At 37.1% G+C, this 22,594-nt stretch overlaps 1 protein-coding gene across 3 annotated transcripts in view; it reads left to right on the top strand.

The window, feature by feature from the left end:
- itga5 (integrin, alpha 5 (fibronectin receptor, alpha polypeptide)) overlaps positions 1-19,844 on the top strand; it is a 100,272-nt gene extending 80,428 nt beyond the window's left edge. Inside the window, exons 25-30 of one of the 3 annotated variants that reach the window (XM_022677267.2) lie at positions 1,507-1,665; positions 5,803-5,904; positions 11,238-11,351; positions 15,435-15,536; positions 15,661-15,783; positions 17,731-19,844. In XM_022677267.2, the coding sequence (XP_022532988.2) occupies positions 1,507-1,665; positions 5,803-5,904; positions 11,238-11,351; positions 15,435-15,536; positions 15,661-15,783; positions 17,731-17,811 (681 nt within the window). In that variant the 3' untranslated portion in view covers positions 17,812-19,844. Of the gene's footprint in view, positions 1-1,506; positions 1,666-5,802; positions 6,917-7,042; positions 9,756-11,237; positions 11,352-15,434; positions 15,537-15,660; positions 15,784-17,730 lie in introns of those variants that run through there. The other 2 variants (XR_007441601.1, XR_007441602.1) reach the window with 2 other exon arrangements.
- The last annotated feature ends 2,750 nt before the right edge of the window (positions 19,845-22,594 follow it).

The raw sequence follows: 22,594 nt of genomic DNA, 5'->3' as shown, positions 1-22,594 counted from the left end.
GTGTCCTCCAGCCGGCCTGGGGGCCGAAGAGGCCGAAGAGGCCTGTCATTATTCTTGATAGAGCAGCTTCCTCTGTATACGGGTGTAGAGACAAGACAAGACAAGACAAGACACTAGCACTAAGTTTCAAGGGAGGGTGACATCATGTTCTTCCCTGTACTTAAACATTAGAAGATGTCATCCTTCTGTCTGCCTTCTACTGTATACGTCCATTACATTAATACCACCTCCTTGTCTCTACTCTCTGTTTTTTTATCAGTTCCACTAAGTGCTAAAAAAAAAAAACATTTCCTTTTTTGGAGTGGCCCGTGAGGTATTTTAGAAATATAATGAAAGTTGGCCCGCTGTTAAGCAGGTTTATATAATGTGATATTTAAAGTTTGAACGCTAGGTGTCAGAAACGGGCCAAAGAGTCTAAAAGCAGAGAGGGTGCGCATTTCTAGCGCAGAAAAACGAGTCTAAAAGCGGAGAGGGTGTGCATTTCTAGTGCAAAAAAACGGGCCAAAGAGTTTAAAAGCGGAGAGAGTGCGCATTTCTAGTGCAGAAAAACTGGATAAAAGAGTCTAAAAGCGGAGAGGGTACGCATTTCTAGTGCAAAAAAACGGGCCAAAGAGTCTAAAAGCGGAGAGAGTGCGCATTTCTAGTGCAGAAAAACTGGATAAAAGAGTCTAAAAGCAGAGAGGGTACGCATTTCTAGCGCAAAAAACGGGCCAAAGAGTCTAAAAATTGCCGTAATTAAGGAGTTTAATATTAAGAGGCATCATGAAATTAAACATCAATTTGAAAAATCTTAGTTTACCCAACACTGTCAAAGATGAAGATAGTAAGTCAAGTAAAATGGTGTGTAAATGAAATAACCAGGAAAAAAATATTATTTAAAGTGGTATATTTCATTATTTCTTTTATTACAGAGTCTGTGGCCCGTGACTTCAAATATATTTCTCCTTCTCCTGTTGGCTGGATATTTTTGTTTTGTGGATTATTCTCAGTCTAGCAGTGACACTGAGGTGTTTAAGAACTCAAGCAGCACTGCTGCACTCTAATAATGTAATTCTAATAATGCCTATTATATTGCTGTTTAATGAAAATCTTCATTTTTGTTTTATTCATTACATAATTTGAACACACACACTGTCTCTTGCACTATTTCTTGCACAAAATTCTTGATAAATGAACTAATGGAAACTCTCCAAAAATGAACATAAATAAACTTCCTTTTACAATGAATTCATTAATATAAAAGGGTTTTATCTCTCTCCTGTATAGCTGCTGTTTTGGAGATGCTTTTTTTCCTTTCATTGGTCAGCAACGATATATTTTGGATGATAAATCAATAAACTAATTATCATTCCAGATCTAGTGTATGTATTTAGTGTATAAAGCGAGACAGAGATTTGGCTATTTAAAATTTCTTATAAATAATATGCAGGTACAGTATGTATTGTGTGGGTTGAGTTCGGGTTGATATATATATTTCTCTCTCTCTCTCTGTTGCATGCTCTGCAGTTGGTGAATAATGGTCCGAGTCGTGTCAGCCACACGCTCCTCCAGCTGAAGTGCCCGATGAGGCTGCAGGGCCACAGGTTCCTGTACCCGCTGGAGGTCACCACTCAGGGGCCTGTAAACTGCACCACACACAACATAGTCAACCCCATGAACCTGAAGGTAAGACGTGCTTACTTAATCTCTGTTCTAAATGTAAAAGTGCCAATTAGTCATTTGTCATGATTAGAATTGATTAATGGCAGAAAAATGTAAATGAGAGTGAATTTAAATGGATGCATTTTAATTGTGATCACGTATATATCACAATAAATCTTGTGATATGATACTTTTTGCTGTTTGATATATAAACATTTAGTTTTTTGTTTTTATTTCCATGACATATCTACCTGAAGCAGATTGTATCAGCCCAGTATAACTTATTTACTCTTTTCTGGGTAAAAATATGCAGAATAGCATGCAGCCCTATATTTTCATATATTTTAGACTATAAGAGGGACCTAATTTTTTTTTTTTTTTTCAAAAATCGTCAGTGCGTCTTCTAATCTAGTGCAACTTATATATGAAATCTACTGGTCAGGTTGTAAGGAGCAGTAAAGCTGCTCCAAATAATTGCAGAGAATAAGGGAGGTAGCGCTGCTAACTGGGGCTGGCTAGCGCTGCTAACTACAGTTGGCTATGCTGCTAACCGGGACTGGGTAGCGCTGTTAACTGGGTCTGGCTAGCACTACTAACTGCAGTTAAACCGGGGGTGAGTTGCACAGCTAACCACACTTGGCTAGCGATGCTAACCACGGCTAGCTATGCTGCTGACCAGGGCTGGGTTGCCCAGCTAACCACAGTTGGCTAGAGCTTCTAAGCATAGCTGGCTAGTGCTGCTAACCACGGCTAGCGCTCACCCTTGGAGAAAATACTGGAAATCTAAGCTTACTCTAAATAAATGAAAGCGCTTTAATTACCCAAATAAACAGTTTTCAGTAGGGAAATCTGTGTAGATTAACATCCAGTGCTCGGTTTTTTTTTTTTTGGAATTATAGTTTTGTTTACTAAGGCAGTTCCCCATTAGAAGGAAAACATGGCGACACCCTTGCTCACTTCAATGTAGGCATCCCTACTAGTGTCGCTTCATGCGCCTTATAATCCAGTGCGCCTTATTGTCTGAAAAATATGGTACTCAGTCTTTAGTTCAGTTCTGGGCTTTGCATTTTCAGTAAGTCTGGGTTACTGTACTGTACGTTGCACCACATGTGCAGTTTGTGTGTTCGTGTGCGAGTATGTGCATACACACAAACATGGTGAGATCTGAGGAGAGTGCAGATGTTTTGAGCAGACCTCAGAAGGAGAAGAGCCTGTTAATGAGTAAGTGAATTAAAACCTGTAGGACATCTTTAATCAATCACACACAGGCCCGGCCCGCTCCTTCAGACGGGCCCAAAACTATACATGATCAACCCCTCCTAGTTTCCTATTGCTGTCTCTCTCTGTTACACAGTCATACACACACAGTCCAGGTTTCCATCCTAACCTTTTACAAAAGTTATGCGCAGTTATGAAGTTTTGGTGGTAAAAAAAAAAATTAATTATGATCTGGCAATCCATCGGATCAGTTGTTTCCAGTTACCTGTGTCAACTGATAAAAGAAGCACTAATACTTTACATAATATAGACACATTGGGTAGTATAGGCTAGTGAAGGGTAATATAGGGAATACATGGTAGTATAGTGTGGGATATAGGGTGCAATCATTAGTACAGGGGGGTGTAGAAGAGTATATGGTGTTATAAGAAGTTAAGGTTAGTGTATAGTGAAGTGTAGGAGAGTACATGGTACAGTAGGGAGTATGTAATACAGTATAGGGAGTTTAGGGGGAGTAAATGGAAGTAGAGGGATTATATGGTACCAGAGTGGGGTGTAGGGGGGTGTAAAAGACGTATAGAAATTACATGGTACTATATTTAGTATTTAGGAGTGTTGGCAATAAAAGGCGTATAGGTTATTGAATAGGAAGTGTGGGGAGTATGGTACTGTGGGGAGTACATGGTTGAGTGTAAGGGAGTGTATGGTACAGCATAGGCAAAGAGGGAAAAGATGAGGAAATATAGGGAGTATATGGTAGAGTGTAAGCGAGTAGACGGAAATATAGGAACTATATGGTACAGTGTTGAGAGTGTAGGGGGAGTATTTGGAAGTATAGAGAGTATATGGTAGAGTGTAGGGAAAGTGTAAGGAAGTATAGGGAATATATGGTAGAGTGTAAGGGAGTGTAGGGAAAGTATTAGGAAGTATAGGGAGTATATGGTAGAGTGTAAGGGAGTGTAGGGAAAGTATTAGGAAGTATAGGGAGTATATGGTAGAGTGTAAGGGAGTGTAGGGAAAGTATTAGGAAGTATAGGGAGTATATGGTAGAGTGTAGGGAAAGTGTAAGGAAGTATAGGGAGTGTATGGTAGAGTGTAAGGGAGTGTAGGGAAAGTATTAGGAAGTATAGGGAGTATATGGTAGAGTGTAAGGGAGTGTAGGGAAAGTATAAGGAAGTATAGGGAATATATGGTAGAGTGTAAGGGAGTGTAGGGAAAGTATAAGGAAGTATAGGGAATATATGGTAGAGTGTAAGGGAGTGTAGGGAAAGTGTAAGGAAGTATAGGGAGTATATGGTAGATTGTAAGGGAGTGTAGGGAAAGTATTAGGAAGTATAGGGAGTATATGGTAGATTGTAAGGGAGTGTAGGGAAAGTATTAGGAAGTATAGGGAGTATATGGTAGATTGTAAGGGAGTGTAGGGAAAGTATAAGGAAGTATAAGGAGTATATGGTAAAGTGTAAGGGAGTAGACGGAAATATAGGAACTATACGGTACAGTGTTGAGAGTGTAGGGGGAGTATATGGAAGTATAGGGACTATATATGGTACTATATTAAGTATAGTTGACTGTTGGCAATAAAGGGAGTATAGGTTTGTGTAGAGCAAGTGTAGGGGAGTACATGTACTGTAGGGAGTATATAGTAGAGTATAAGAAAGTTTATAAAAATTCAGGAAGTATAAGAGAGTGTAGGAACGTAAATGTTATTGTAGGGAGTATAGGAGGCAGTATGGAAGTATATATATATTCCATATAGGAGTATATGGAAGTATACACACACACACACACACACACACACGCACACTTTCAAACCCTAGCTCCCCCTGATCCCCATTAAAAGGACAGTAAGCCTTAAGCTGTGATCCTCCGATGGTATTTTTAGTGCCCACTGCAGTTTCTATATGATAAACAGTCTTCTGCTTGATCTGCCACTTCTATACATATATAAACACAGACTTCTGCTTCATCTAAACCAGTCACAGTGCTCCTGGATTAGTTCTGATTCACTGCTTCTGCCTCCTTTGATGGACTGGATGCCTGTGTGGTCATTCATCTACAGCGGGGGTCTCCAGCCCAGCTCCACTAATCAATCCCACCTAATCCATTCGAATACTGCCTCCAGGAGAGCTTGATCAGTTGAATGGGGTGTGTAAGGCTATATTCAGACTGCCAGTCCAAATCACATTTTTGGCATATCTTGATTGTTTCTAGGTCTGTCACGATAAATTTTTTTTTATAAATTATAATAGTATAGCATATTAAAGCAACTATACTCTTTTAAATACAACAGCATTTTAAATAATCACAGTTTGGAAAATATATATTTTTCTACACCTACTGCAGCCCACACTGTTTGTATGTAGTCATTTAGCATGACTGGTTAAAATACTGTTATATATGTGAACAAACATTCAAATAAACACAATAGATGATATCACGATTATCAAATATTATTGAGGTCATGTCTATTTATTGTACGATAAGTCGATAATGGAATTATAGTGACAGTCCTAATTGTATCAAGATTTTTGATTGTCTAGACAGTCAGAAAACAAATTAAATATTTTATTTCACCTTTGAATGTGTGGAGAGTCAACTCAAGAAAAGAGCAGATCTGATTTGAGAAACAAACCCAATATGCCTGCAGCCTGAACGTAGCCACAGATTAAGAATGGGGTGTATCCTGCTGGACAGTAGCTCTCCAGAAGCAGTCTGTTTTCCGGTGTTTGTGGTCGGGTTACTGGTTGCGAGGGGAACGTTGCATGATATGTTTGTGAAATTTTGTGTGGAAGTGAGTGAGAGGTCCCTCCCTTTGACTCCTCTCCATACTGAGTCAATGGGTGTCACTGGTTTAACAGTGAGGTCAGTGTCTGCGTTACCCAAAAGGGTGGTGAATTTCCGCTCAGTGTTCTCTCTTTTTTACACCCAATCCTCTCCTTCCAGCTTCAGCAGTCCTCCACAGAGCAGCCGTCCTCCCCGAAGCAGGAGCACCACATCGAAAAGCGAGAAACACACAAGGGAGACCTCGCAGAACTGACCAACCTGGTGAGATCTCAAGCACACAAATCTTACACATCAACACAAGTGGGAGTGTGAAGAATTACTGATAAAAAAAAAAAAAAACTGAACACATGAATCACTCTTAAGTTCATTAATATATTTATTTATGTATTTATTAGTAAGGATTGTAGTATAGTAGGGCGTTGCATGGAGGAGTAAGGTAAGGAGTAGAGTCAGGAGTAGAGGAAAAAATAGAATAGAGTAAGGATTAGACTAGGAAGTGTAATAGTACAGAAAAAAGTAGAATACAGTTTGTAGTAAAGTAGGGAGTAGAGTATAGTAAGGAGTATAGTACAGTAGGGAGTGGAGTAAAATAGGCAATAGAGTAGAGCAAGGAGTAGAATAAAGTAGGGAATAAGTAAGGGAGTATAGTAGAGCAGAGAGAAGAGTAAGGAGTAGAGTAGAATGTATGTTGGAATGTAAAGTAACAAGTACAGTGGAATAGAGTAGGGAGTATAGTAGAGCAGGGAGAGGAGTAAGGAGTAGAGTAGGGTGTATGTTAGAAAGTAGAGTAACGAGTATAGTAGAATAGAGTAGGGAGTAAGTTAGGGAGTAGAGTAGGCAGTATAGTAAGGAGTAGATTAGGGAGTACAATAAGGACTATAGTGAGTATAGTAGAGTAGATCAGGCAGTAGAATAGAGTAAGGAGTACAATAGAGAAGGGAAAAAGTTAGCAAGTAAGGTTGAATAAGAAGTATAGTTGAGTAAAGAAGGGCTGGTGTGGAATAAACTAGAGCATGGCATGGAGTAGGGTAGGGAGTAGAATAGAGTAGGGAGTATGTTAGGAAGTATAGTTTAGTAGAGTAGGGAGTAAAGTAAGGACTATTGAAGAATAGAGTAAGGAGTATAGTAGAATATAGTAGGAAGTAGAGTAAGGAGTATGGTAGAATAGAGTAGGGAGTAGAGTAAGGAGTATAGTAGAGTAGTGACGTGGAGTACAGTAAGGAGATGAGTTGAGTACACTAGAATTGAGGCAGTATAATAGAGTAAGGAAAAGGTTAGTTAGTATAGTAAGGAGTAGAGTAAGAAGTATAATTGAGTGAAGAAGGGCTGGTGTGGAATAAACTAGAGCGTGGCATGGAGTAGGGTAGGGAGTAGAATAGAGTAGGGAGTATGTTAGGAGGTATAGTATAGTAGAGTAGGGAGTAAAGTAAGGACTATTGTAGAATAGAGTAAGGAGTATAGTAGAATATAGTAGGGAGTAGAGTAAGACGTATGGTAGAGTATGGAGTATAGTAGAACAGAGTAGGGAGCAGAGTAAGGGGTATAGTAGAATAGTGACCTGGAGTACAGTAAGGAGATGAGTTGAGTACACTAGAATTGAGGCAGTATAATAGAGTAAGGAAAGGTTAGTTAGTATAGTAGGGAGTATAGTAAGAAGTATAGTTGAGTGGAAAAGGGCTGGTGTGGAATAAACGAGCGTGGCATGGAGTAGGGTAGGGAGTAGAATAGAGTAGGGAGTATGTTAGGAAGTATAGTAGAGGAGGGAGTATGTTAGGAGGTATAGTATAGTAGAGTAAAGTAAGTACGATTGAAGAATAGAGTAAGGAGTATAGTAGAACAGAGTAGGGAGCAAAGTAAGGAGTATAGTAGAATAGTGATGTGGAGTACAGTAAGGAGATAAGTTGAGTACACTAGAATTGAGGCAGTATAATAGAGTAAGGAAAAGGTTAGTTAGTATAGTAGGGAGTAGAGTAAGGAGTAAAATAGAGTGGAACAGAAACTGGTGTGGAGTTAGAGTAGGGAGTTGAGTATAGTAAGGTGTATAGTGGAGTAGGGAGTAAAGTAGAGTGAGAGGTAGAATAGAGTAGGTGTATAGTAGGGGATAGAGTAGAGTACGGTGGGATGTAGAGTAGGGTACCTTACTCTAGTGAAGTAGAGTAAGGTAGGCAGTAGGGAGTATGGTGGGGTGTATAGGAGAGTATAGACCTTGTAGAGGAGTACTGCCAATAGAATAGGAATAGCAGATACACATAAACCTATTGGCACCATGCCTATTAATGGCAAGCATTGGTTACTGGGGTATAAACCATGGAACTGTATTCTTTGGAGTGATGGAAATTCATCCAATATCCTCACCAGAATCTGATAGAAAACCTTCTCCAGACAGTTGAGACTCCGGCAAAAGCAGGATGAACTATTTTATAATTCTCTTGCTTTTGAAAGAAAAACAGTGAATGATCCGGTGTCCTAATACTTTTGTCCATATAGTATATGCAAGGCTCTGCTAATGTATTGCTATCTGTTCAGGCTCAGTGTTCTCGAGACCTGCTACCCCGGAGTGAACCCATAAGACCTGGCCATTAAGTCATGTAATGGACTGAATCGGGTCCTGTGGGTCAGAGATCTGCTCCGGTTGACCGGCCCGCTTGAAAGGGGCTCTGATGGCTCTGTGTACGTCTGTGAGATACATCAGTTAGCTTATTAATTTCAGCCGTGATTATCCCTCCAGGGTGTCCTCGCTCTACCTTTTCCCTCGCTGTGTCATTACCCACCACACCCAGCACCTCTCACACAGCGGCTCTGTTGTCACCGCTAACTGCTGCTAGCGCTGGTCATCCCCCTGTACCTGAGCGGATGAATGGAGGCTTTTGTTCTGCAGGTCGTCATGCTCAGTTGCCCTCGTTTATCATCCTGCAGTTTACGACACGCAGGGCTTTTCTGCAACCTGCTTCTAGTGTTTCTGGTGGGGATGTGATGTGGGGGTTAAGCCAAGCCGTATAAACCAGCTCAGAGGTCAGCTGTAGATACAGACCCTGGTTTGGCTGTGATGAGCTTTGATCCTAGATAATGTCAGTACTTTACAATTGCCTATTTACAGATTAAACTAATTTTTTTAATCCTTTTTCAACTCTGAATCTAATAACAAATGTATTTAACTATTTAAAGCAGGGGTGTCCAAACTACGGAGGTATTTTAGAACTAGAATGAAAGTTGGCCCGCTGTTAAGCAGGTTTTTATAATGTGAGATTCAAAGTTTGAACGCTAGGTGTCAGAAACGGGCCAAAGAGTCTAAAAGCGGAGAGAGTGCGCATTTCTAGCGCAGAAAAACGGGCCAAAGAGTATAAAAGCGGAGAGAAATGCGCAGAAAAACGGGCCAGAGAGTCTAAAAGCGGAGAGGGTGTGCTTTTCTAGCTGAAAAAACGGGGCAAAGAGTCTAAAAGTGGAGAGAGTGCGCATTTCTAGCGCAGAAAAACGGGCCAAAGAGTCTAAAACACACCTATTACTGGCACTCAGTCCTGTTACTGGAACTCACTCCTGTTACTGGTACCCATTCACTTACTTTCTTTTTATGTTTTGAGTAGCAAGAATAAAATCAACAAGAATTTCTAGGAGTTTTTAGCATAGAATTAGCAAAAACATAAAAAATGGCTAAATGGCGGCTATGCTAATAGCATGAGGACACTGAGAAAAATGTGTATTTTAAAAATAAACAAATAAGACCTAAGAATTAATTTAAGTAACATGAGTGAGTGTTAATGTTGATGACCTTCTCGGTTATAGTTACAATAAGATCAAATATACAGAAAAAAACAAATGAGGGAACTTAATTTTGGTCTTCCTGTGGTCTTCAGAAAAAACTGCTGATGTCACTTCCTGTTGTAGATGTGACTTGTAGAATGTTCCAGATATTGTTTAAATGGGGTGATGTGTTACAATAACAGGACTGAGTAAAACCCAAGAATACAACTAAAATGTGTGTTTTAACTTAAATATTATGGATGTATTGTGAAAAAAATGTAAAGATTTACAGATTACAAGCATTTTAATAATTATATTTCATGGTAACGTTTATAGTTAGAGAGTGGGGACTGGTAACAAATGCTATTTTTTCAGTGTTCTTAGTAATTTTTATTAATATTTTTAATTACGTATCTTACTTCTACAATTAGGTCAATGCACAAGACACTAAAAGTTATTTTAATTCCCATAAACACACTCCTAAATATAGGCCAGGCTGTACTGGTAGTGCTGCAGGTAATGATTTATGATACTGTGAATATTCCATGTGATTTTACAATATCCTTTGAGAAATTACATCACATTACTCTAAAGTAGGCCTGTCACAATAATTGCAATATCGATTTATTGTACAATAAATGAACATGACCTCAATAATTTGTAATAATCGTGATCTCGTGTATTGTGTTTATTTCTATGTTTGCTCACATATATAACATTGAACAGTATTTTAGCCGGTCATGCTTCAATAACTGAGACTCCATACACACAGTGTGGACTAAAGTAGGCGAAGAAAAAAGTATATAATTCCCTAAGTAATTATAATAAATGATTCATTCAATTTTTGCTGTCTTTAAAATATGTATAATTGCGTTTTTATGCTATTCTGTTATCATTTGTTTCAGTGGCATTTAATAGTCTTAATATTATAAAAAATATCATGTATCGCAATAATTTCTGGGACAATATATCGTCCACAAAAAAGTCTTAAAGAATGGTCCTTTTTTTTTTTTTTTTTTTTTTTGCATTGTTTTTGCATTTTTTCCTTTAAATGCTTAACTTACTTTTCAGAATCAGCACATCACTTATACAATGCACCAATTTGTGCAATTTCCCTTAAAATCAACACAGATCATCTAATTTCTCCCTCTAATCTACCAGGACATGGTTGTCTAATCATCAGGAGCGTCTGAATGAATTATTTATATGTGTATATATAGGATATATATCTAATTTAGAGTTAATTAACAGTGGGAGATTGAGCAGACGTGTAGCAGCCGGGCAGCTGGGGGGGGGGTGGGAGTTCAGCGGTGGGTCCGTAATTTGACTAGCAGCGACTGTAGGCAGCGTTTTATAGTCCTGTGACTAGTACTAATTTGAAACAGTCCTCGTGCTGGGAGCTTAACATTGGGCCTTTTGTCACCGCTCTTGGCCTGTAACGCTATCATCAGTCTCATGGTTGCGTCTCCTTCCCACCAGCTGACTCCTCCTTGACATATTTACACTTTCCCTTTTAATTAATGGCTTTTAATGAGCTCGGTTTGATGGGAAAACTTGAGACGCCGCTGCAGTTGCGGTACTGTTAATCGCGCGTGCCAGGAATAATCTTTTGCTCATAACCCTGCTTTACCCCGATGTAACGAGCGCAGATTTTATGGTCTCGGTTGCTTGAAAATAAGAATAATTATGGAAATGAAAGGACTGCAGTCTTCAGAGCGGCAGAGAAAGGAAAAAAAAGGGAAGAAAAAGCAAAGCGCCATTCATCTTTACCATTAGTGCTCTCTGAATCATGCCCTGATTTTCTCTAACCCTCCGTCTCCACCCCTCTCTTTCTCTCTGTGCTGTGTATGTGTTAGTCCTGCTCTAATGTCGAGTGCTGGACGCTGCAGTGCAACGTGGGTCTGCTGGAAAGAGGGACCAGCGCCATCCTGCAAGTGCGCTCACGCCTTTGGGCTGAAACCTTCATTGCGGTAAGTTGCCCCAAAAAAACGTCAGAACAGTTTCTGCTGTTGTACTGTACCATATCACACCATATCGTACCATACTATCACACCATACTCTACATATCGTACCATACTGTACTATACGGAAACATGGTACCATATCACACCGTACTCTACGTATCGTACCATACTGTACCATACGGAAACATGATACCATATCGCACCATACTCTATGTATGGTGCCATACTGTGCTGTACTGTACTGTACCATATCACACCATACTCTACGTATCGTACCATACTGTACCATACGGAAACATGATACCATATCGCACCATACTCTATGTATGGTACCATACTGTGCTGTACTGTACTGTACCATATCACACCATACTCTACGTATCGTACCATACTGTACCATACGGAAACATGATACCATATCGCACCATACTCTATGTATCGTACCATACTGTGCTGTACTGTACTGTACCATATCACACCATACTGTACATATCGCACCATACTGTACCATTTGGAAACATGGTACCATATCACACCATACTCTATGTATCGTACCATACTGTACCATACGGAAACATGATACCATATCGCACCATACTCTATGTATGGTACCATACTGTGCTGTACTGTACTGTACCATATCACACCATACTCTACGTATCGTACCATACTGTACCATACGGAAACATGATACCATATCGCACCATACTCTATGTATCATACCATACTGTGCTGTACTGTACTGTACCATATCACACCATACTGTACATATCGCACCATACTGTACCATTTGGAAACATGGTACCATATCACACCATACTCTATGTATCGTACCATACTGTGCTGTACTGTACTGTACCATATCACACCATACTGTACATATCGCACCATACTGTACCATTTGGAAACATGGTACCATATCACACCATACTCTATGTATCGTACCATACTGTGCTATACTGTACCATTACACACTGTACTATACCATATTACACCATACTATATCACACTATACTGTACTATACTATACCATAACACACTGTACTGTACCATATTATACCATACTACACCATACACTTAACACTATACTGTACCATACTGTACCATATATCATATATATACTGTACTATGCTGTGCTATGCTGTGCCACTACACACCGTACTATACCATATTACACCATACTACACTATACCATATCACACTATACTGTACCATCATACACTGTACTCTACCATATTATTTTCATACTACACTATCATATATCATATCACAGCATACTATACTATACTGTTCCATATATCACACAGTACTGTACCATACTATACTATACTGTACCATTACACACCATACTGTACCATATTATACCATGCTATACTGTACCAGATCATATCACTGCATAATATACTATAATGTAACATAACACACTGTACTGTACCATATTACACCATTCTATACTATACCATATCACACTATACTGTACCATACTGTGATATACTGTACCATATATCATACTATACTTTACCATACTATACTGTACCATATATCACACCATACTGTACCATATAATACCATATGATACCATTTCATATCACACTGTACTGTGCCATAGAAGTCCTCAGTCTATGCTAAAGCCATCTGTCTGCCACAGAGCCATATTTCAGTCTCCAAATCCTCAAATGAAAGGTTTTTCCAAACGACTGACCACTCAGAATCAGCCTCATGATTGCACTGACTGACTGTCAGAGTTAATATTGAGCCCTACAGTTTCTCTTACTGGCACTTCAGAGACTGGGTCACTCCACAAGTGAGCTCTTCCAATGGAAAACCATATACATCAACCATTTCTCCCTTTTTTTTGTTGTAAAAACTGGTTATATTCTTTTTGCTATTTTTATTAATGTGCTTGTGATTAAACACCATTTTTCATAGTCTTCAAGATTAAGCTTCAGTTATGGGTGTTTGAGTGTAAATAAATAAATTGGAGAACCAATATTAATTTGGCTCCATTAAAGCTCCACTAGGTAGGATTGAGATTTTGTGCTCGTGGGCTCCCCCCTACAGTTGTAGAGTGTAATAAATGTTAATTTCTCTTTCTCGTTTTCTTGTTTTCTGGCTTTCACAGACATATTCGGTCCTATTCCAGCTTCTGCCAGAGTGTCTGTATGTTAGTTTTTTTTAAGAATGAACCAGTAGTCCCTGTAGAACTGTTAGAACTAAAGGTCGGAAAGCAGGTCGCAGTTCTCGCGAGCATTGGACATGGCCGCTTTGGAAAACTTACAGACACGAGAGCACCGCTATTCCTCCTATTACACCTCAATGCAGCGCTGCAGTGAGTTTCAAGTTGTAATTTGAATTCTTTAAAAATATTAAAAAGATTAAAGATCAAGGAAATCCTGCCTAGTGCTGCTTTAAATGAGATTTATGTCAGTGGTGTCATTCACTCAAAAAATTAATTGTATTAATCTGTATTAGTTATTGAGTTGATGATGGTACAGGGTTGAGATTTGGTTTTTGGTTGGGCATTGCTGTATGGAGTGTGTCTGTTGCTGATCAGCAGCAGTAGTAGTGTGTGTGTGTATCCGTGTGTGTGTGTGTGTGTGTGTATGAGAGTAGGCCAGACAGTATCTCCTAACAGGAGCTCTTTTGAGAAAGCTCTTACATGCTCTGTGCAGCTCGAGCCAGTGTGTAAAGTGGATGTATGAGTGCATTGAAAATTCATTAGCTGGCAACCTTCACTTCTCATAGGATTGGAATGTCCAGGGATTTAGTGAGAACTGAGACCGGGGCAGACGGACTGCATTAATTAGGCAGCAGCACCACCTTGTGGCTGTTAATGGAATTTCCATTTTTTTTTTGCAGTATGTGTACTGGATACAGCTCTGGAAAAAAAAATATTGCCATTTAGAGAATTTATATTTGCAGAAAATGAGAAATGGCTGAAATAACAAAAAAGATGCAGAGCTTTCAGACCTTAAATAATGCAAAAAAAAACAAGTTCATATCCTCTTGAGACCCAGTGTCCTCATATGAGGACATTACATTTCTGCTTCTCTGAACCATGATACTTCTTAATTTTTTAAAACATTGACCCTTTGGCCTCATACAGAGACACTGCCCGTACCATCTAGTGGTCACAACATGACAACATGACGCTCAATTGTTTGCAAACAGAAGGCGGGAAGCCCGGTCAAAGGTTTTTACAGCCATTCTAGACAAAATAGGGCCAAGTAAAAATGATCCTCCATTTCTATGTTTGAAACTAGTTTATTTTCTCTCTCTTTGGCACTAATTGTGTCCTTCTGATCCCAAATGGCAAGGATGATTTTTTTTTAAATGTTAAAATAAACTACTGTCCCCATATGACTTCCTTTACAAAGACAAAGATTATTTTTTATACTTCTTAGGTCGTAGTAATCCCAAATAGCTGTGAGAAATTAAAAATGTCAGGCAAATGTCCAGGTCTCAGGAGGATATTCATACAGTTTTAAGAGTTCAGAAATCAATATTTGGTGGAATAACCCTGGTGGTTTTTAATCACCGTTTTTTTTTTTCATGCATCTTGGCATCATGTTCTCCTCCACCAGTCTTACACACTGCTTTTGGATAACTTTATGCCTTTACTCCTGGTGCAAAAAAAATCAAGCAATTCAGCTTGGTTTGATCGCTTGTGATCATCCTTTTGATTATATTCCATGGTAAAATCAAAATATATATAAAGTTTGGACACATTCTTTTATAGTTTGGATGGATTTAGAAAACACAGAAACCAGAATATGTTTTATATTTTAGATTCTTCAAAGTAGATTAGACGGTTTTGCACGTCTTGGCTGGATTGTCTCATTCAATTTTATGAGGTAGAGTCACCTGGAATTCAGACTTTCAGTTAACAGCTGTGCTGAACTCATCAAGAATTCATTTCTCACATTTCTTGCCTCTTAATGTGTGTGAGAGCATCAGTTGTGTTGTAAAGAGCTTCTAATCTATATTATGGCAAAAAAAAAAAAACTACTCAACTAAAGAAATGAAGGTCCAGCCGAGAGACGACTTCTAACATTTTCTGATGTTTTTTTATTTTTTATTTCTCTGCAGAAGACATATAAGAACTTTATTCTGGAGTGCTTGGCCAGTTTTAAGGTGGAAAAGATGCCGTACGCCATTTTACCCAAAGAGAATCCGAGTGGTTCTAAAAAGGTAAAAAAAAACAAATAAAATCTGACATATTGTTTACTGAAATTCTAATTCTCTCATATTGTGTGGTTTGAATGATTGATTGATGTTTGATTGAATCTTCTGGTGCTGATCTCTGTCTCTTCAGGTGGTCACTCCTGTGGTGTGGAATAAGCCGGACAGTCCGTACGATGTTCCCCTGTGGATCATCATACTGGCTATACTGGCTGGACTTCTGCTGCTGGCCCTGCTGATCTATGTTCTATATAAGGTAAGTGCAGCATGATGAAGGATATGTGAGATAAATCTTGCCAAAAATAAAACTGAAATGAAAACACTAAAATAAATAAAAAATTACATGTATTTGCATGCTGGTGAAGTTGAAAATGAAAAAGAAAAGTAGGAAATAAAAGGTAAATCACCAGCAGATAGCACTAATTTTCCTTTGCCGTTTTTTTTTATTTTTTATATATATATATATACAGTTAAAGTGCCGTCCATGCCAAACACTCAATCACAAACTGTCACTTTGCTATTGATTTATATATTTTGTGTTTTTATTTTAATTCTGTAAGACATGCAGCCCATTAAAAAAACATTATCATTCATTTTTGATTCGTGATTTTGATCATGCAGTTAGTTAACCCTTGTGTGGTGTTCAGGTCTGTGGGACCCGTTATCATTTGTTTTTATCAAATGATACTAAAAACATATTTTTTCTAACTCAAACTCATTGGCATTGGCTCATTTTTTATGAAAAACATATATCAAAACACATTTTCGATAAACACACACTGTACACCCATCAACCCCAGCCCCCCCCAACCAAAATAACATTTATATTACATACAGTATGTTTGGCCAAGGGCTAATAAACATTGCTTCATTTGTAAATTTGAAACTAAACAAATTTTCTACTCATATCTTGAGTTTAATTCATTTTCTTTTACATTTTATTAAAAAAACAATAAAAAAAAGAGTAGCACTTTTTGAAAGAAATGTAACATAAGAAAGGTAAAGGGTAAATATTAACCATGTAAGCTGTTTATATTGCTTGCAGTTTAGGTGAAGCGAGCATGTGTAAAGCATTTTAATGTAGAATTGCTTAATTTTGCTGAATTAAATACAAATAACAAAGTAAACGAGTAACAAAAATATGAACACCACACAAGGGTTAAGAAAAGGAAAGGCCAAAGTGAAGCTTATTTTTCTTTTTACAACTAGCATTTTAAATTCATTTTAGATGTGACTGTGAAATACCTGTGTGGTAATGGAAATCAAATTGCAAAAAGCCTTTTTAATTTTAATTTTCACTAATGACCTAAAGTGCTCAAGTAAAATATAAAAAAATAAACATTTTTATATTAGCTTTTAATTAGACCTTATTCTTATTTTTCTAGCTTTTAATTAGATTATTCTTATTATTTATTATCACTTTTATTATTTGGTTCAGATTTTATTATTACCCTATTATTATCTCATTATTATTTTTCTAGCTTTTAATTAGATCATTCTTATTATTTATTATCACTTTTATAATTTGGTTCAGATTTTATTATTACCCTATTATTATCTTATCTATTTATTTTTCTAGCTTTTAATTAGATCATTCTTATTATTTATTATCACTTTTATTATTTGGTTCTGATTTTATTATTACCCTATTATTATCTCATTTTTATTTTTCTAGCTTTTAATTAGATGGTTGTCTGGTTTTGATTGGATTATTATTGTATCATAATTTTTATTCATTTGTTTTTGAGTATTATATTTCATCAGTGTTTCACTTTGTTTATGTCTTGCTTGCTTGTGTGCTACTTCTTACTCTTTTTTCCTATGTAAAGCACTTTAAGCTGCATTTTTATGTATGAAAAGTGCTATATAAATTCAATGTATTATTATTATTATTATTATTATTATTATTTATGTTATTATTATTATTATTATTATTATTTGTTATTATTATTATTATTATTATTATTTGTTATTATTATTATTATTATTATTATTATTTGTTATTATTATTATTATTATTATTATTATTATTATTAGCATTTATGTTATTATTATTATTATTATTATTATTATTAGCATTAGTGTTACTTTTTGGGACAATTCGAATGTGTACTAAATGTCAGATGTTTCCTTTGAGTTAACCTCACTCTCTCTTTCTCTTTATCTCTTTCTCTTCATCTATCTCTCTCTCTCTCTTTATTAGCTTGGTTTCTTTAAGAGGACTCCGTACGGAACAGCCATGGAGAAAGCCCAGCTGAAACCCCAGGCTGCATCTGAGGCCTAAACCGACTCGCCTCTGTTCAGCAAGAAAAAACGTAAAAAAGAGACTGTGTGAGAAGCCGTTTAGACAGAGAGACGAATTGCTGTGTAAAGAGGACCAGACTGCAGAGAGTGAGGAGTGAGGAGGATACACCACTGGATCTCCATTGCACTGCACTGGACGGAAAGACCCTGAGGACTCAAAGCCGAATGAATGTCTTTTTAAATTCTTTTTGATTTTTTTTTGTTGTTGTTGTTGCTTTTTGTTTTTTGCTGTGGTTTTTGGATTTCGTTCACCGAGAGTAGCCTTACGCTCCGCCTGACGCCCTGCCAGGAACTCCACTGCAGTGTTTTTTTTTTTTAAAGAAGATTCTGGCAGAAGGTTTGGGGTTTAGGGTTTAACCAAAAAAACAAAGAGAAGGAGGAAGAGAACAGGCGTGTCTGGATGTCCTCGACTGAAAGAGGAGACTTCTTCTGAAGGGGGAATCTTCTTTATTTCCCTGCACTCGTCCTCGTAGTATGCAGTATGCAATATTCACAGTTTGCAGTTTTTTTTTTGTCTTTGTTTGTTAACATTATTTGTGGTGCTAGCAGTGGAGCGTGTCCAGGACTGGGTCGTTATTTTATCTACATTTACACGGTTTTAGTTTTGCAGTATTTTTCACACAACCAAAGAAAGACTTTTACACTTTTATTTTCTTTGATTTGATTTTATTTGAATCATTTTATTACATGATGAAGAGGTGAGATAAGCACAGACGTGAGACCTCATCACCGTGTTCTTTTTATTTTATTTTACACGATCACACAATGACGTTCTGCTGTGTCCTTTGTCCTGTGTCTTCCTTATGTTCTTCTGCTCGTCCAAACTAGCGGTTAAGAGCTGAGAGCGGAGGATTGATGATACTAATGGTTTTTTTCAGAGGATCTGGGATTTTAAAAATATATTTTTATTATTTTTTTTTTTGCTTTTCTCACCTCTGTATCTCAAACAAACAACAACAAAAAAAAAAACACAGACAAAAAAAAAAATACTGTTGATACATGTTGGTGTCTGTCTCAGGTGATATAAGGTGGATCAGAAGCAGCGCTCAGATCAGGGAAACCGTCATCCGGGACATGACTGGATCCACGGCGAGCCTGTGAAACCTTTGAGAATTGCCTTGAAGCGAAGCTGTGCTTTGCCGGTGTATACAGAGCACGCTCCTGCCCTCCAGCCGCCGTCCGCCAGGAACCCGTCCTGCCTGAGCCTGAGCCGGAACCGCGTTCAGAGTGCAGGAAAGCCACTGTATAGAGTTGGACCGGGGTTGTCTGGAGGTGAACTGGTTTACGCACCAGTCAGAGAGCTCTACAGCCGAACCCAGCGAAGACAATCCCAGTCCAGGGCAGCGGTCTCACCCAGGGACTGAATGTTACACCATTAGAGTTCATGTCGTGTCTGTAGTTCCGTCTGTTTAAAAAATAAAGCTTCCTGAAAAGTTCTCTACAGTAGAACAGCTTGTAAAACAGCTAAGGGCACAATTCATACAGTTTATTCGAATTTCAGCAATGTTTTTTTTTGTGTTGTGAAGTTAAAAAAAAAAAAAGAAGAAGAAGAAATTTCAATAAATGTTGAATTTCAGATTTAAACATTCAGATACATACAATTTTAGATACATCAATTCAAATCTCGATACAGGATTTTTTTCATTTGGCCTAAATTCATATTTCTGACTTTTGAGTTCTGAATAGTTTGAATTTGTGGATCTGAATTTCTTTAAATCTGAAAAATCTTAATTTACTTCTTTTTTTTTTTTTTTTTATAACAGCAATCTCCTTCAAAACACACAAAAAAACATTGTTAAAATATAACAAAAATATGAATTACCCTATTAAATATTTATATTTTATTCAGCAGTCAGCCAATTTAACTAAAATATAGAAAATTCACCTTCAGTACTTTTGTATTTTATAAAACTAATATTCCTTAAAATTAAAGCTGCGCAAAATTGGAAAAATAGACATTTGCACCCAATATTTTGTTGTATGATATGATTTAAAAAAAAAAAAAAAAAACAATTCAGAATTTTTGCAAGATTTCTCAACAATACAATAATAGCATCTGTATGTAGAACATTGTATTAACATTGTAATAAGTCTTAAGTCTATTTTAGCAAGTAAAATCCTCTTAAATATAGTCTAATGTGTCTCATTTTTAGTTTATAGAGTATTCTAAGAATTACTCATTATTTCTAAGCATTTCTAAGTAATTTAATCTAATGAAAGTGTCTTATTGTATTGGCAGATCATTTTGCTTAATTCAGGAAATAACGGACACTTTTAGTAGATTATGTAACTTTTTAATCAAGCTATTACATATTTGAATTTAAGAGGATTTAACTGCTAAGAAATGTGATTTTTGCAGTGTATGATCACGATGCCGAAACAATATATACAATATAGTGTACAGCCCTTTTGCTTCAGAGAACATTTTTTGGAACCTTTATTTGTACATGTTGTATTAGTATGAGTATGTGTGTATTTGTATGAGAGTGTATGAGAGTGGCTATGTGTGTATTGTGTGTGTGTGTTTGTATTGTGTGTATTGTGTGTTGATGTCAGAGAAAGAGAATGAGAGGATGTTTTGTTCAGTAGCTTCTTATTGGAGTGAACAGTGATGCTGATGAGCAACCAAAAACCACATGGAATCAGATTTTTGGCAGCAGATCAGTTTTGAAAAGTCTGAACAGCCAAAACCTATCTAGTTTGTATTCAGATTAATTTTGTGTAGTGTGAACAGCCAAAAACCACATGAAATCTGGCATTTTTGGCATATGTAGATTCTACCCAGATCGATTTTGAATAATCTGAACAACAAAAAAAAACACATGAAATGTTTTGCTCTTTTGCGTCACTAACAACGTATCAAACAGCGAGTGTGTCCACCAGATCCAGGGTAACGAAAGTCCGGGGGTCTAACAAACTCGATTTGCCAGCAGTGTGAACATAGACAGTTTTCAAAACCATTTCTGGCTGTTCAAACAATCAAAAATAAATCTGTAAACAAACTAGATACAATCTAGATCTGTCTCTTCAATAGGAAAGCTACTGAGTTTAGGCAGAGGTTTTGAATGAGGATCTGTATGTAAAGTGCAATACTGTTATTTCTGATTTTTGATTTTTTTTTTTTTGTGTTTATTGTATATTATTTGCTCTTTTTTTGTCACTGTGTATATTCATACTTTACTCCTCGTCATGCTTCCATACAGACCACAGCCTGATGAACTGGTTTGAGTTTTGCTCATCAGAAACACGGTGTCGTATAGAGGTGATCATGTGACCATTTGATATCGTTTATAAAAAGTCTGTCAAAAAGTGGTGCGATGAAAAATCTCCAGGTCTGAACAGCACAGCTTTATTATACTGCAGCTGATTACTGTAGATCACATACCTGGCAACCCTGAACCATGAATGAGGGAGAAATCTAAAATTGTAAAGAGATTAAAAAGTGCGTGATGTGATTTTGAAATATTGCTAATATCTAAAATTACGACACATTAATCAGCAAGCATTAAGACAATCCTTTTTTTACGCATTTTTTGCGTTTTTTTTTTAGAAAAATATGGAGCTGAAACTCTTTAAGACACAAATATTTGAATGGTTTGTTCTCAGTCTGTTGTTTTTTTTTTTTTTTTTTTTTTTTTTTTTTTTTTTTAGATTTTCTTTTTTAACGTTTATTTATACCTCCGTTGATTTTTTTTTTTGTTGCGTTGTATCAGGAGGAAGCACTGGTTATATCTAATTTTCTTTATTTCTATTATTTCTCCAATATTCTTTTTTTTTTCTCTTTTAATTTTTTTTTAAGTTGTAAATATAATTTGGCGAAGGAGAATTTTGTCAGCTGAAACTCGTATTTGACGTATAAATTAGATCACCCCATATTGGGGAGAATTGGAGGGATGTTAAAGTAATTATTTGTATGGTATTTTACAATCTGCATTTCAAATAAATCTTCCAGTTTTTTACAGATGTGGTCTTGGTGGTGTTATTTGGAGTTATTTGGAGTTGTTTTAGCAGCGAGATGAATACATGGGATAGCCAAAATAACAATTTATAAGTTTATACTTATACTTAATTTCACTTTAAATAATATCATTGTGATATCAAAATGATGATAAAAACTCACAGAAATGAAGCTGAAACTCGCCTTTTAGCCGATGCTCCCGACAGGCTTACAATGCTAGTATGGGGCACAGCACAACCCATGCAAAGAAATCACTATTTCTGCACCAATAAGAAGCTCAAAATAGCTCCACGCTGTATTGGTAGAAATCCGGAGCCTTGGCATTTAAAACGAGCCACTGAGAACTTTGAATGTGCACAGGTAGTTCAAATCTGATTTTTTTTTTGCTTAATATGGCTCAGATCTTTTTTCATGGCTGTGTGAACGTGGCAAATCTGAATTCATGCGTCTTTTTGGTTTTACTGCACTACATGCGCTACATGTTTTCTCTCGTATCCACACATCTCTTGGTGCAGCTGTGCAGCTGTAGCTGTAAAAACAGCAAAAGCAAACCACCTGGGCTTTTATCTTCTCCTCGACCTGAGCATGAACTTCAGACCAGCTGTTTACTGTTTCTTCACTCTAGCAAAAGATGCTCCTCCACATATGAGCTGCTAACAAACACATCCATTTTTCTTAATAATGCTACAAGTCTCTAGTCTCTCTAATATGAGTTTTTTTGTAGTTTGTGAAGAAGGAGATGTAGATATAGAGTTTATACAGGTATCAATGTGCGCATGTGAGATAGCGTTTCAGGGACGTATTC

This window comes from Astyanax mexicanus, chromosome 13, assembly GCF_023375975.1.
Source record: "Astyanax mexicanus isolate ESR-SI-001 chromosome 13, AstMex3_surface, whole genome shotgun sequence".
Taxonomy (NCBI): domain Eukaryota; kingdom Metazoa; phylum Chordata; class Actinopteri; order Characiformes; family Acestrorhamphidae; genus Astyanax; species Astyanax mexicanus.
This window is presented reverse-complemented; position numbering and strand designations above follow the sequence as displayed.